At 45.2% G+C, this 14,657-nt stretch overlaps 4 protein-coding genes across 4 annotated transcripts; 1 reads left to right on the forward strand and 3 right to left on the reverse strand.

Moving 5' to 3' along the window:
• Positions 1 to 1,126: 1,126 nt before the first annotated feature.
• Positions 1,127 to 2,835, reverse strand: C8R40DRAFT_1177721 (uncharacterized protein; the record flags this gene model as incomplete). The annotated part of the gene is made up of 3 exons (XM_046232721.1): positions 1,127 to 1,672; positions 1,723 to 1,920; positions 1,981 to 2,835. The coding sequence occupies 3 exons, from the start codon at positions 2,833 to 2,835 to the stop codon at positions 1,127 to 1,129; spliced, it is 1,599 nt and encodes a 532-aa protein (XP_046079641.1).
• Positions 2,836 to 3,513: 678 nt separating this feature from the next.
• On the reverse strand, positions 3,514 to 4,445 carry C8R40DRAFT_1061804 (uncharacterized protein; the record flags this gene model as incomplete). Its single annotated transcript, XM_046225447.1, has 3 exons — positions 3,514 to 3,940; positions 3,976 to 4,076; positions 4,131 to 4,445. 3 exons carry the CDS (start codon positions 4,443 to 4,445, stop codon positions 3,514 to 3,516), a joined length of 843 nt encoding a protein of 280 aa, XP_046079642.1.
• Positions 4,446 to 9,489: 5,044 nt separating this feature from the next.
• Positions 9,490 to 10,522, reverse strand: C8R40DRAFT_1074761 (uncharacterized protein; the record flags this gene model as incomplete). The annotated part of the gene is made up of 6 exons (XM_046226761.1): positions 9,490 to 9,879; positions 9,938 to 9,961; positions 10,072 to 10,089; positions 10,142 to 10,206; positions 10,257 to 10,345; positions 10,389 to 10,522. 6 exons carry the CDS (start codon positions 10,520 to 10,522, stop codon positions 9,490 to 9,492), a joined length of 720 nt encoding a protein of 239 aa, XP_046079643.1.
• Positions 10,523 to 11,153: 631 nt separating this feature from the next.
• C8R40DRAFT_1177723 (uncharacterized protein) lies at positions 11,154 to 12,018 on the forward strand (the record flags this gene model as incomplete). The annotated part of the gene is made up of 4 exons (XM_046232722.1): positions 11,154 to 11,518; positions 11,576 to 11,668; positions 11,732 to 11,870; positions 11,920 to 12,018. 4 exons carry the CDS (start codon positions 11,154 to 11,156, stop codon positions 12,016 to 12,018), a joined length of 696 nt encoding a protein of 231 aa, XP_046079644.1.
• Positions 12,019 to 14,657: the final 2,639 nt, after the last annotated feature.

The following is a 14,657-nucleotide window of genomic DNA, read 5'->3' on the forward strand; positions in this document are numbered from 1 at the left end:
CGCCCGGATCGTCGGGGTCGACAGGAGGGTCTTGATCTTCGTGATCACCGGTGTCCAAATTGAAGTGAGGAGGTGGGTCACGAGGAGATTCAGAAGCAGCTCGACGTTGGGGTTGTTTACCCGTACGGCGGGCTATGGCTTGGAGGATTGGGGAATCAATTCGAGTAGTAGATCGGCCCCGAGCCGGAGCGACCACGGGGGGTTGTCCACGGCGAGGGGTCAGGACTTGGACAGGTTGTCCGTCACCAGTGTACAAGGTGCTGTATTCGAATTGTTGTTCCTCTTCCATAGCTTCAGGAAGAGTTGACGTAGTTGGGACTGTCGCTGGACCGAAACCGCGATTACGGCGACGTGGTTGACCGATGGCAGAGATAGAGTCGGAGAATGGGGCAAATGATTGGGCTGTAGTGAAGAAAGTATTTTCTTCGGAGTTAGCTCTAGATTGAGCTCGAGTTTTCGGAGGCATAAAAAATGATATGTCAGTACGACGTTAACGGATTGAGTTTAATTATACTGTTAAGATCATGTACACCGAGTAACCGTGCCAAAGCTACAAGGTGCCTAAGTGCGGAAGACGAGTGGGACAGTAGTGAAGTTATTAACAACACCGCCGTTACGCCGTTAGTCCCCGGAGAGCGAGAGTGGAGAGAGAGGAGCTAAGTAGCAGCCAGGTCGGAGCGGCGGTATCGCCGATGACAAGGAGCGGACCAGAGGACGTTAAAGTCCTAAGGTTCAAGGAGGACGTACTTCAAGGCGTTGAGCCAGAAGACTTAGAGAAGAGCTAAGTTGAGAAGGGAGATCTAAGTTGATAATTAAACTGAGGAACTACAGTAGCGTACAGGCAGTATTTATATCTACGGATCGGCGCAGCGGTGCGGAGCGCCAGACTAACTACTAGGAGCTATACGAGTAGTACCTGCAGGGTAAAGTAAAAGACAATAAGGAGAGACTAGAACGAAAGGGTAAAAGACAATAGTGAGAGACTAGAACGAAAGGGTATGTGTAGCGAGAAAGAACAATAAGAGTGAGATAACAATAAGAGCAGATCTTCGGAGTACCGAGCGGCGGAATGGAGGCCCGCGGCATGGACTTGACAATTGCATATCATACATACCTGATATGAAGCCTAGGCCGTTTGACGCTTTTTGGAGGACCTCCCACCACTGGTAATTGAGTCCATATCATCAACAATATACTTCCACAAACGGTTTGTGTTGCCTAAGTTGCAGGCAAGGAGTGTCCGCAACTTATCTGCACTGCCTATCAGATGTAAATCATCGAGACGGGTAAGCTCCTCATGTGCGAAGATAGTTGCAAACTGAATATAGTTATGATTATCCCTCCCCCGGTACTCATCACTATCCAACTTTGCCAACCAGTTGTTGACATGAGGAAATTCAGCAGGCTTTTGAGGTGAAGATGGAGGAGATGAGAAGGCTACAGGAACAGGATTGGGAGCAGGAATGTTCGAATAATGACCAGGATAAGTAGGAGTAGTGTAATATCCCAGAGGAGGTGGAGGCGGAGGCGGATAACCATAGCCCCAATGGGGAGGAGCACCATATGCAGTAGATGCCTGTCCCACTCCATATTTTCCTTGCTTGACTGCTTTCTCACCAATACCTTGAAGAATTACTTCGGGAGGTGTTTTGAGGACTGCTTCATGTTTACGCTAGAAACCAACATATAATGATGCTGGTAATCAACTAGAGGAACACTCACTACTAATCCAGCCCAGATTGAAAGATCTCCTGCAGTAAAAGCATAATGCGGACCATTGGTGGTCACATAGCATGCCTTTTTTGGATGCTCAGCACATAAGAAGTTCTTCACAATTTGCCTCATAATTAGAACCTCCTGCTCATCAGCGTTATTCTCGAGTGCTGGTCCTTCATTGTCGTGTGATTTTGCTTTACTACTCTGTGTCATCGGAGAGAAATTAGAGCCAGAATGGCCAAATGTGAATTAGCATTTGCATACCTTTTTCCCGTCACTCTCACCACCTGTATCTATAAGAATGACGCTAAATGCCTTCTTCTTCTTGGGCTTGCCGTGCTTTGTGTATTCGACCTTCATATACTCTTCCAATATGTCCACCATATCTTCGTATTGAGCATCTGTATCAACAAGTTTTGGCACAGGCTTGGGACTTCGGGGCCAGAACGAGGCAATGTAGCCTAATGCAGATAACTGTTGCAGAGGAATACCCATCTCAGAAGCGATTCTTTGACGGAAAACCGAGAAAGTTGTGTTGTTGTCAAGAACACAGTCGACACAAGCTTTCTTGCCAAGTGTGACCTCGTACTTGATGTCAAAAGTACCTGGGTCAGAATCAAGGTCTTCGTTGTCACTGTCACTTCTGATGAGTACAGCAGCTTTGCGTTTCAAATGAGACTTTTTTTGGGATACATTCATTGTTGCAGGAGTGGCATCCAGTCCTTCAGATAAATCGGAAGCCTCTGATAGACTTATATTTGAAAGGGAAGAAGCTTCTTTAGATTGAATGTCACTGGCAGAAATTGAAAGCGCAACTGCACACACACCTTTGGTGATCGTCTTTGGTTGGGTATGACGGTCAATTTCTCCATCAATCCAACTTTGCAATTGCTCCTCTTTCTCTCTTTCAAGAACTTCATTTGACTTTGGTGGATGAGACAGGTTCATAAGAAGCTCAGCTGCATTTGCATCGTCACCAGGCAACACGGTTGTTTTCTTTCCTCTGGATCTCCGAGTAAATGTAGGAACTGAAGGCTCTTCAGATGCAGCAGGGCCATGCCGTGATGAAGCGCGTTCTTCCCGAGACTGACGAGCTCTTTTGAGCCTTGCATTAGCCATAGGAAGAGGTTGTGAGATTAGGAAGGAAGCAACAGTCACAGGTCACCTGTATAAAGGTAACAACACAGTTCTTTGGCTGGCATGTCCTCCATATATCATAGAAGAATATATCTACATACTTTTTATAGCTACGAGGTGAAAAATACAGCCACCAAAATCCAAATGAGCTGGAAGAGCCCCAATAAACAATGGCAGCAAAAAAGTAGATATATGTATATCGAATTACATGGGGCCCTAGATACAGACCCTGGCATGAAATCACGGTAAAAATCGCGACAAATGGTGAAGAACTGAGCACGCTAGAGCTCTTATGAATCTAGCACCAAAAAAGTGTTTTGGGCGTGAATTCGCACAAGTCCAAACTATTTTGCAAACGGCAATAATGTGGCCTGCGCATGAAAGGCACGCAAACACAAAAATACCCATTCATACTCCAAAAAGAAAAATCAATAATTTCATTCAAGGATTTCAATATGAGGTTAATAATTAGTGCCGACAGAATGTTTATGAGCAGAAAGACCCAGTCTTGAAGCTCTGAAGGTCAATCCGGCTGTTTGATCCCATCTCAAGCCAAACATTGCCCCTCTGATCACCCCGACAGATAGCAGTTGTATGGCAGTTTGCCTCATGGACTTGCTGGTTCTTCCTTTGGGCAGTGCATTAGTTTTTGTTCAGTCTTCATTGCAAAACATGTCTTAGCTCTTGCTCATTCTCTTTGACCCACCAAAAAAGCCCCCCAGCAGTATACTGAGTGATTGAATATCGATGCTCTCCCTCCTGAATCGGGCAATTGTAATGTACAAGTAAAGCAGATGGCAGAAAAATTACACAACCTGGAGGAAACTCAATGACAAGCTGACCACCCAACCGGTGATTGAAGGGCCCAAGGGAGAGAACAGGGCACCAGCCATCTGGACGGTTGCGACCATCCACATGGGGGTTGGTCACAGACTGTGGCCCACAATTAACTGTAAGCAAAGACCAAACGGAGTTGGGGAAGTTGCAGCGAAGGTGCAGCTCTTTATCATGTAGCTCTTCTTGATGCAGGTGGTAGTCCTCGTACATTAAGGGGTTATATGTGTGGAGAATTTCTACCAAAACATACCTCAGAAGTAATTGGTTTACAATGTGAATAAAAACTTATGATTCATAACCCCGGAGGCATGCTGCATGGCTGGGTGTTCTAGCAGCACATCCATGAAGCTGTGTTCTGATTGCAAAAGTACATGGTTGCCTGGGAACTGGGTCATAATGGTTAACATAGGTAATGAAAGATTCAAGCCCCAATGACTTACTGACTCACCACCCCCATGGGATGGACCAGATGCTAGTGCAGCAAAACCATCACCCCATTTGTGATAAAGCTTTTCCTGTGAAAATTTGAGGTGGGGGGAGCTGGCAGCAATGGCCTCTGCTAACAGCTTGGCTACCTCAGATTGCCAGTGCATCTGTGGTGACCCCACAATGAGCACCACCATGCAGCCATGACAATCCACAATTGGTATGGCACCCGTGGTGGTCACCCCGTTCCCGTTGTTTTGACCCACGGCATTGGTGGGAATGTCCGGGGGATATGGGATGTAACGCCAGCCCGGTTGGCTGCAAAGCATCTGGGCATCACGTCGATCACAGGCAAGTACCTGGTTTTGGCCCCCAAAGCCTGTGGAGTTCACAGGGAGCATAGCGGCATCTAGATCCACCTGGATTGCTTGCGCATAGGTGTGAGCATGATGTTCGGCATGTACTGGCTTCGCAGCTGTTGGAAAGCAAGTGCTAAGTTCACGTTTGCGCTTCTGCCGCCCGTGAGAGCCAGGCTGGCAAGCATTCCGATGCGTGGCAGTGGAAGGTGAGGAGTTTTGAGGTGGGTGTAATGATGTGGTAGACTCAGATGCCATCTCCGGGAAAGCAGGGTGTTGGGATTGTGATAGTGATAGGCAGGCAGCACTGGCAAAATTCTGTTGGTGAGATTCGGAGGCAGGCACTGACGGGTGGGGTGAGGACACCCGGGGCCTTGGCAAAGGGGGCTGCGATCGGGCCTTGACATTGTCCGGGAGTTTTGTCAGGGTGCAAGCAGGTCGAATCTGCACCAATGGTGATTGGGGTGAAGGTCAGTAACTGCCACCCACATGAATACGGGCAACGCACTGGTGCTTCAAGCTCATGGTCCAGGTCAATCACATCCCCTCCATCACCCTGCACATCAAGCTCTGCATATCAAAGGCAGAGAAGGTCTGCAACATCAACGTCACACCAAATGGGGGTTCCCAGCTCATATGGCGAAAATTCGGCCCCGGAATGTGTAGTACGGGCCATTAACACTCTATCATGTTACAGTAAGCATAATGTGGGCATATGTCGCAAAAGAATGTGTCAAAAAGTGACTGAAAATGGAAGGGAGTTCCACAATATGCCAGCGCGTCCTGGGGTGCAAGTCAATGGTCCTGGTGCAATGTGGAAGGCCCACAACCATTCACATGCCCCAAAAGATTGGATGCACTTACTGGAAATGTGGTGGTGGAAGTGGTTGGATCACGGTGGTGGAAGTTTACAAGCAAGAGGTGTATCAATAGAGATTTGTGGGCAGGCAATTCTGTTCTTGTCATGGGACTGGTGCTGAATTCTATGGCATCAATTAGGTGGTGCCTAGTGGGCTATCTCAAGTATAGGGGATTAATTCCCCTGTTTTAACTGTTTCCTATCCTGCTGCTATCATTCTACCTGCAACTTGTCAATTAAGTCCATAATCAGTGCTGACAACATGGGGATACGAGATATTTGGCCTGTAAATATTCACTGAATACTCATTGAAGTCATAAACTCATGAACTCATTTCTTGCAGCTTATAAAACCCACTGCTACGACATCCAATTTGGCAGATTATGCATTGGAATATGGGTACACAAAGAAGCTTCAAGGTTCAGATGACATGATATTCCGCATAAGCATAGATGTGCCATGAGCATCACACCCAAGTCCATGGATTAATGCCAGTTGAAGTAATTCATTTATAGTGCACTATTCAGAAACTTTCGACATATCAATTCATCTGCTGTCCTACTTCAATTGTTCCATTTTTTGTGCCAGCTGTGCCATGTTCCTGTTGCTGATTTTGTCTTCATGTACAACCCTGTGCTCGGAGTTGACCTTGAAGCAGACTCTTTGGAATATGAACAGTCAAAACAATTAGTTCAATCATTCAACTATCATATTGACGTAGTATGTTCACATTATCCTGTGCTTTACTGAGATTGCATAACTAACTCAAGCTTGATATCTTATAGGCAAAGAGAGTGGTGAATGCTGAGTTGTCAGCCATGAATAAATTAGGGGTAATTGATGCAGTCCTCTGTCTCGAAGCGGCAGAGGCGGAGTGACTAGCGGAGCAGGAGAGCGGAGTGACTAAGCAAGGCAGTGAGGCGGAGCGACTAAGCGGAGCGGAGGCAAACTGGTCCCAGATAATGACAGAGATATATTGAGTATCGTAGTCATAGGTAGTAGTAAGTAAGCACGTACCTGGTCCCAGATAATGACAGAGAGGTCAAGATAAGGGACCAGGCTGTGGAGGGTTGGCTATATATACATAATCCGGTCTGCAAGAAACAACAATGTAATACTGTATAGTTCAGGGGCAAGGAAGGTGGCGGAAGCCAGTAGAAAGAGAAGATGGGTCAGGTGGATCAGTAATCAATGGGGGTTTGACAGTGATTGATGATGTATCGTACAGGTAAAGGCGTCGAGACAGTGAGAAAAGGAGAATGATAGGGGCTGCGTACTTTATGACATCCTCACCAATGATAGCCACGTATTCCCCTTGGGTGTGAAATGTGTTCTTTTAGTCAACAGGTAACGTACCATTGTTAAAAAGACTTGAATATGATCACAGTGATAATTGGGTACATAGCACCGCATCAACCCCCACAAATCTTGCAATTGATATATATTGTGCCGAGATTATAGAACAACTCGGGATACAGGAAGATGGGTTCATTCTGCTTGCCCTGCTCCTCGGAAGTGATTTCAATAAGGGAGTTCATGGTGTTAGCATGAAAACTGCAGTTGCACTAGCAAGACATGGATTCGGAAAAACTCTTCTTCATAATTCTCACAGGTTCCTGAGCTACTCAACAATTTTTTCATTCAACTCAATCATGAAATTGCTGATGAAATTGAGCTGAAAACCATCAAAAACTTGCATTGACAGAGCCCAAGGAGGGCACACAAGTTCCTTGATGCCAACTTTCCATCTGTTGATGCTTTGGAAGGCCTAAAAATATTCGCGGAACTTGTCACTCACCCTTCCCCTCTGACTCCGAGTTGCCCATTCACCCCGAAATGGCCTTATAATGTACCACACGTCTCGAATATAGCAGCATTTTGCACAACACACTTGTGTTGGAGCTCAGAATTTATATATCAGGAATTCCACGCAAAACTATACAGAGGAGTTATCATCTGTATGCTTTGCTCCATAAGTTACTGAGTTGTTTACATTGGCTCCACCCTGACATATCAACAGAAACATGTAGCTTACAATGTGCTAAATGGAGAACTGCTTGTTCCAGTCCTGCAAAGCTCCTTTAATTTTGACCATTTTGGAAGGCCTTTTGCCTTCACCTTCTCTACAACAATTATCGGAACAAATCCTCCTGCTCTTTGTGGTAAGAAAGTGTGCGACTCTGTCCGTGTTGAATTTAACATGTCCTTCTTTGATGTTGTTACTGGCACTGTCATTCTAAACCATGTACCACAGACTGTCGGGGTCACTATTCCTATTTTCATTCTTGCAAAGGCCACACGACAAATTGTAGATAGCTGAAAAACTATTTTATGTAAAGGTCTTACAACAAAAAAATATTATTATTTTTAAGATGCTCAGAACCTTGAGAACTGGAAAATGAAATTGACCTTTGACAGTGATAAACAGTTTGCTGAGGAGGACAAGCACCACTTTTCATGCAGACGAGATGTTGCACCTATCTTTAGTAGAGCCTGATTAGAAACAAGTGAGATATCTTCAAAACCCTTCGGGACCATGGACAATGACGAACACATCAAAAATTTTAGAGCAGAATCTGATCAGAGATGCATGAGATATAAGCATGATTCTTTAGCTCACCTGAGGCACACAGATGATAGTGACTCTGAAAGTATTTCATGGGTTTTGTGCGTCCTGCAATATGCAGCACCACAGCTTCTCCAACTGGGTATGAGGCCTGGTTCTAGCTGACAAAAAAAGGGCATCAATAGAGAAGGAGGATGGCTTGAAAAAGAGGATGGCTCGAAGGAGGAGAGAAAAGTTTAAAAGACATGGTGCAAGCTGGAGAACAAATACTCAAGGTCCATAAGCAGAAAGGGAGTAGCTCAGAGGAGGTTGGAGAGACACACTATGTGTCCAAGTAAGGAGTTTGTGATGTTCTGAGGGTGTCGTCCACCAAGTAGTGCTATGCAATCAACAAGGATCTGAACTTTACTGCATTGGAACCAGACGCGCCGCGCCATATTTCAGGCCGTACCCAGCTTTGAGGTGGGTAGTTCATTGCAGAAAGGAACAGACTGGCTTTGAAGACAGCAGTGGCTACTGTCACGAAGCGGCAGAGACGGAATGACTATCGGAGCAGGAAGTGGGGTGACTAAGCTAGGCAGTGAGGCGGAGCGACTAAGCAGGTCAGTGAGGCGGAGCGACTAAGCGGAGCGGAGGCGAACTGGTCCCAGATAATGACAGAAAGGTCAAGATAAGGGACCAGGCTGTGGAGGGTTGGCTATATATACATAATCTGGTTTGCGAGAAACAACAATGTAATACTGTACAGTTCAGGGGCAAGGAAGGTGGCGGAAGCCAGTAGAAAGAGAAGATGGGTCAGGTGGATCAGTAATCGATGGGGGTTTGACAGTGATGGGATGATGTATCGTACAAGTAAAGGTGTCGAGATGGTGAGAAAAGGAAAATGATAGGGGCTGGGTACTTTATGACAGCTACTGGTGGTGTAGAGGAAGAATAAGCTTATGTCATGACCATGGTGACCATGGTGTTCCCTCGCATGAAATGTCAAATTGTCTTTTTTTTCTACCACCAGCACTTTGTGCTTTTTCTGGCTGGGAGAATCTACCAGATTTTACACAAAACACAAAACATAAAGGTTGAAACAGAGTGAGAAAGACAGTTCGTGCCTAAGTACATGTTGTATACATACAACTGGCACTGACCAAATCAACCGAAAGACATCGTGTTTTGTCACTGTAGGTCCCCGAGCAGTAATCAATGAACAGGTGTTGGTCCTTCTCAAAGAACACTGCACACCTACTATTGCTCCTCGTTGCTCTTGACTTGCCTCTGGTGCTGTTCACTCCCCTTTTTGCTTTTGTTACTGCTTTACTTGCTCTGTGACTCTCTACTCTCTACTATTTCATATTACTGCTACACTACGTACACATGGCAGCATCATCTTGGTGGATACCAAACATTCTGTGAGTTTTTCACTTGTCTCCTTCCCATTCAAGTCTTCCGTCTAAAGGATGCACGGGGGGAAGCAGATTAATTTGCTCCCATTGCCCTCAATTAATCTGCTCCCATTGCCCTTGATTTCCCGTTCGACATCGGATGGTGCTGAATCCGACGGCGGGTTGTGTCGGTGGTCAGCTGATGGGTCACTCATATTATATATGTGAGATCAGTAACTGGAGCCACTGATGTGACCGTTTTGTCTTTTCCTTCATTCTCAATTGCACTTCTTCCGTATACTGAATGCGCCAGAACTCAGCCTCGGCCACCAGTTTCAAGTCAATGTGAAGGAAGAGTTTGATTCCCTTGCCGCGGATCAGACTCTTCATTTTCTTCACTCCTTTGATCTTGTAACATTTCTCCTTGATTGCATTGACATCTGGAATTCGGGGAAGTATCTCCGCATGTAGGTTATTGTTAGATAGTAGAAGGTGAATATTCTGAGAGAATTTGAGCCACATTGGAAGTAAGTATGTATATAGGATATAATGAAGGTCATGGCTCCCAACACGAACATTAAGGTGCGGAATCACAGCAGTCACATCCTGAAAAAATTTGATTAGTTTGTCAGTCCATAGTGTACACATGTGAACAGGTGCATACCCCGACGGCCTTGAATTTACCACCCTATGGGTACAACATATTGGTCGCCAAGGTCACTAACTCAGTGTTGCCAGCGGACATCAAACATTGATAAAAGAACTGCTGGCATTGCTTGTACAGGTCATGTGCCTCACTTTAACCTGTACATCCACCTATGCGAGATCGTAGGTGTTCAGGGAATGGTATTCGCATGGCAGATGGAACATTAGCTGGAGGAGGCATAGACTTGCACCCGGAAACAGCCTTTATAACTCTCTGACCCTCAAATTCTAAACCATATGAGAATGATGATAAATGAATGATGAAAACTGAACCATACCTCCTCGCTGAGCTCTATTAACATTATGCTGGATATCTCCGTTCAAACTCCCAACTTGAACACTTCCAACAGAAGAACCGTCTGAAATACTTGAGTAATTGAATATCACCTCCAGCCTAAGGATAGACATACTTGCAGATACCACTGTCTGTTCCTTCTTCTTGTTCAAATAGTGTTGAAAGCAACCTTGGCAGACCCGTCGACTGGTACCATTCCGAGTTGGTTTGACAGAGTGGTGCTTGCCTACTATAGGGCACTCTTTGCATCATTCACAGGCCGCGGCTTGTGCATTTGTCTCTGAGGCCACGAAGGCTGAACTCTCAGCCATGCCACACAAAGGGACCGGAAGAAGAGACAGCGGTAAACCAAACACCATTTATGGGAGTTCTTGAAACGTCTCTTACATTCCACTTCGAAAAAAAGATAATTACTATAATTTGATAACAAAATCTAGGCAGCACTCCAACCGTCAACCAGTCGGATCAACTAAAAATATTAGCACGGCACGTCAAGATTTGATAAGCGAGGTAACTAACTCTCGATTGCAGTAATTGAGTATAGGGTATATATTGGTGTGCTATGTAACTTTGCCTGGCCATTACCTGGGCACACAACATGACTTGGGCTCATGCAAAACTAGCTCATGCAAAATCAGCTGGAGAAATACCAACAACAACATCAACAACGACGCTGCAGTCAAACGGACAAATGAACGACGATTTGGTGGCTTCAAACATTTGAGTTGTTGATCATTACCCATTGGAATGAACAAACGTACAGTGAACATACAACAACATTACAACAAATGTAGAAGGAAACTACGGATATAATAGAAGTGGGGAAATCTTCCGAAGGATTCCTTCTCAACTGTCAGATTGTGATCATGCAGGTTCTGGGATGTCGGATAATCACCATTTCTCCACCACCACCACCACCGAATCATCCTCTACCCTCACCTTTATGACCGCCTTGATGCTTACCACCCCCTACTCGACTAAACTCACCGCCTCTCTCACCTCCCCAATTGACAAATTCCCTCCCTCCTCCTCCGATATCTGGGATTCTGACAATGACAATGGATGGCAGGACATGCCGGTCATGAATATGGACGAGCTTCGAGGGACACTCACAACACTCACCACCTCAACCGCCTCCAAATCTGCCTCCTCCCCACATGACAAATTCCCTCCCTCTTCCTCCAACATCTGGGATTTCGACAACGACGATGGATGGCAGGACATGCTGATGGTGCATACAGACAAGTGAGAGCTGAGAGGGTTGGACGAGGAAGACTGGAGGAAGTATCTTTATTGGGTTAGTGAGAGTGGGAGTAGTAAAGTGGGGAGAGAAGGGAGCATGAGTGAAGTAGGAGGGAATGCAATGAGTACGGTGTTGGATATGGATGAATACGGGTACCGTGATCCGATGCAGTCCCTGACGAAGAACACATGGATGGCATAACATTCTTTCACCAGTAGATGGGAAGTGAAGATCCTCCTGTCCCCAAACACATCACCCTTGACATGTGATACACCCTCCCAACCAACCACTTGTGTACGACTCCTGTTCCCGGTCTCTCCTCTTCCACATCGGCTCCCACCTCTCCCTCTCCTGGTGGGCATTGTCATTTTCAAAGGCTGTATTGTTGAAGCCATTGGCGCAGGTGAAGGCATTGGTGAATCCAGGGGCAGATTCCAGAACAGCTCCACCGCAGTCTTGGACCAAGTCCTCCGCCTCTGTTAAGATCATGTACACCATGTAACCATGCCAGAGGCCACAAAATGTCTAAGGGTGGAGAGTCGAATGGGACAGTAGTGAAGTTATTAACAACACCGCCATTACGCCGCTAGTCCCTAGAGATCGAGAGTAGAGAAGAGAGGAGCCAGGAGCAGCCAAGTCGGATTGGCAGTATTGCCGATGACGAGGAGCGAGCCAAAGAACTTATAAGTCCTAAGGCTAGAGTAAGAAGTACATTGCGGTTTAAGCGAGCTTCTCACTAACTCACTTCCCTTTCTCTACCTCAACTACATCCAGAACCTCCGCTGTAATATTCCTTCAATATTGCTCCTTATTCTTGTTCCGGACTGTGAAACACGCAATACTCATAACGCGCAACACTCACCTCCCAGCAATCCTACATAAATTCACATCTATAACTCCAACGAGACTTGGAATCCATAATCAGTCCCATTTGGGAAGAAAATATTTGTGAGATGGGCTAATATAATCCTCGCAACTTGATGTGCAAATCAGAGACCCCAGGCACAGAGCAATGGGATGAACAGTGTGGAGTTGCAAATGGTGGATACTTCTAGAGATGGAGGAGGGGAAGTGGAAGGTAGGAATGAGGGTAAGTGTATTTTAAATACACCACTGGGTCCACTGCCATTGATAATTGTAGTTGTCGAAGAGGAGCTGAGCTCAGGATGACTGAGCCACGCCACCTGTATTCTAGCAGAGAACAAAAATGGTAGTAGCAGGAGAAGGGGTTTCATTGTTGATTCCCCCGAAGCACGCATTGCAGTACGAACATAAGTGTAACTGCTGAGGATGTTGAACTCTAATATAAACACGCCCAATACCATGAAAGAGATGTTTAGGCCCATGTTGGGGATGGTATTTGTGATTATGGGGATATGGGAGAGGTGGAGGAAGTCAAGAATGGGGGTGTACCAGAAGGCTGGGGACAAAACAATGGGTGGGGAAGGGAGGAATAGAGATGAGAAAAATATGTACTGTAGACATGGGTGATCATGTAGATAACAACAAGGATTAGAATTCCTTCTATGGGTCCGGAGAAGACCCCAAGGTATCGGAAACCTACAACAAAGTTAACGTTTAGCAATAAGCTAGAGAGGTAAGGCAAGCAAATGATGTGAAAGTGATGAAACGAGCAAATAAGAATCACAATAAAGGATAAGATATGTACTGGTACAATACTCCTCCCATGTCGTCAGATAGAAATTGGCCAGTGTAGCTACTTAAGATGCTAATGTCCACAACAAACGGGTGATATTCAGAGCCTGAGAGAAGAGGATTGCTTCAAGCTATGTGGAGTCACTGATGAGAGGAGGAAGACAAACTGGTTAAGGTGCTTCCAGTTTTGCAGATCATTTCAGGATCACAGAGACAGAGTGGACATCAAGGACGAAGAGGGGAGACTGGATTTGTCAGGGGGGGTCACCATTGAGGAATCTGAGCTGAGGATGAAGAGGGAAAGGAGGAGAAGGACCACAATAGGGGAGTAATTCATTGTTGTGTCAACCTTCCAAGGCATCTGCTCTCTACAGCTACCACGTTCTATAGAGACTTGAAAAAGACATATAGGAAAGCACTTCAGGGAACTATTTCCTTATATAGCTACCAGGACCCAGAATCCTGGCTGGGACATGTTGCATGACCCAATGACATTTGTCCATTTTCAATTACAATCAAACTTTAATTTCAGAGCTTATAAAAGATGACAGTGATTTGATGAAGCCCATCATTCCTTCTTACTTGACTACCACCATTGTCCATTGCAAGAGCTCACTAACAGTCAGTATGTTCAATTTCTTTAGTTTTGAATCTTTTGGACTTATGTGTTCCTTCCAGGGAAATGGATACTGGGTATAACTGTCTCGGGAAACCATTCTTACTATAACTGACATTTTGATTAGCACTGGCAGCATGTTTTACCAAGCAAAGAATTTTGCCATCTATGGCGGAAATTTCACAGCCGTTGGTAAGTCATGAAAATTCTGACCATTCACATAAACTAAATACATTAATCCCCTAGGAGGTGATGACATCAATAAGATACACAAATGGCTCAATGCACCAGATTGTTCAGTCAATTTTGCAACTGCAGTAAACAACCAATGCTCAGGCACTGGCCAATGGATATTTGAACTTGATACATACAAGGAATGGATATCTAACCATGGCATTCTGTGGATTCAAGGACCAGGTTTGACTATGCTCTTGAAGGAAGGAATGTTTTCACTCATCAGAAACTATAGCTGGATCAGGAAAAACCTTTCTGATGTATGTCATGACAATAATCACAACTCACTTTCATTAATTAAGGACATTCTAGTACAACAATCACTGAAAACCTGCAAAACATGAAACAAAAAAGTCCTGTCTGGTATCATTATTTTGATATCCGGGATAACACAGAGTTGAAGACCACATATCATGGGTTCTTGCAATTTCTGGTTCAGCAAATGGGACTAGAAGGTCAAGAAATTCACCCTGCTCTCAGCACACTTTACAAGTCAAAGCCATTGGAGCAACTCACACACAGGGAGCTGGAGAAAATATTGGAAACAATGATCAAAGATAGAAATGATATGACCATAAAGGATACATTGAACAAAGGTGCTCAGGGAATGTGAGTAATATTTGTTGAGAATCAAC

This window comes from Lentinula edodes (assembly GCF_021015755.1).
Source record: "Lentinula edodes strain Le(Bin) 0899 ss11 chromosome Unknown C8R40scaffold_68, whole genome shotgun sequence".
Taxonomy (NCBI): domain Eukaryota; kingdom Fungi; phylum Basidiomycota; class Agaricomycetes; order Agaricales; family Omphalotaceae; genus Lentinula; species Lentinula edodes.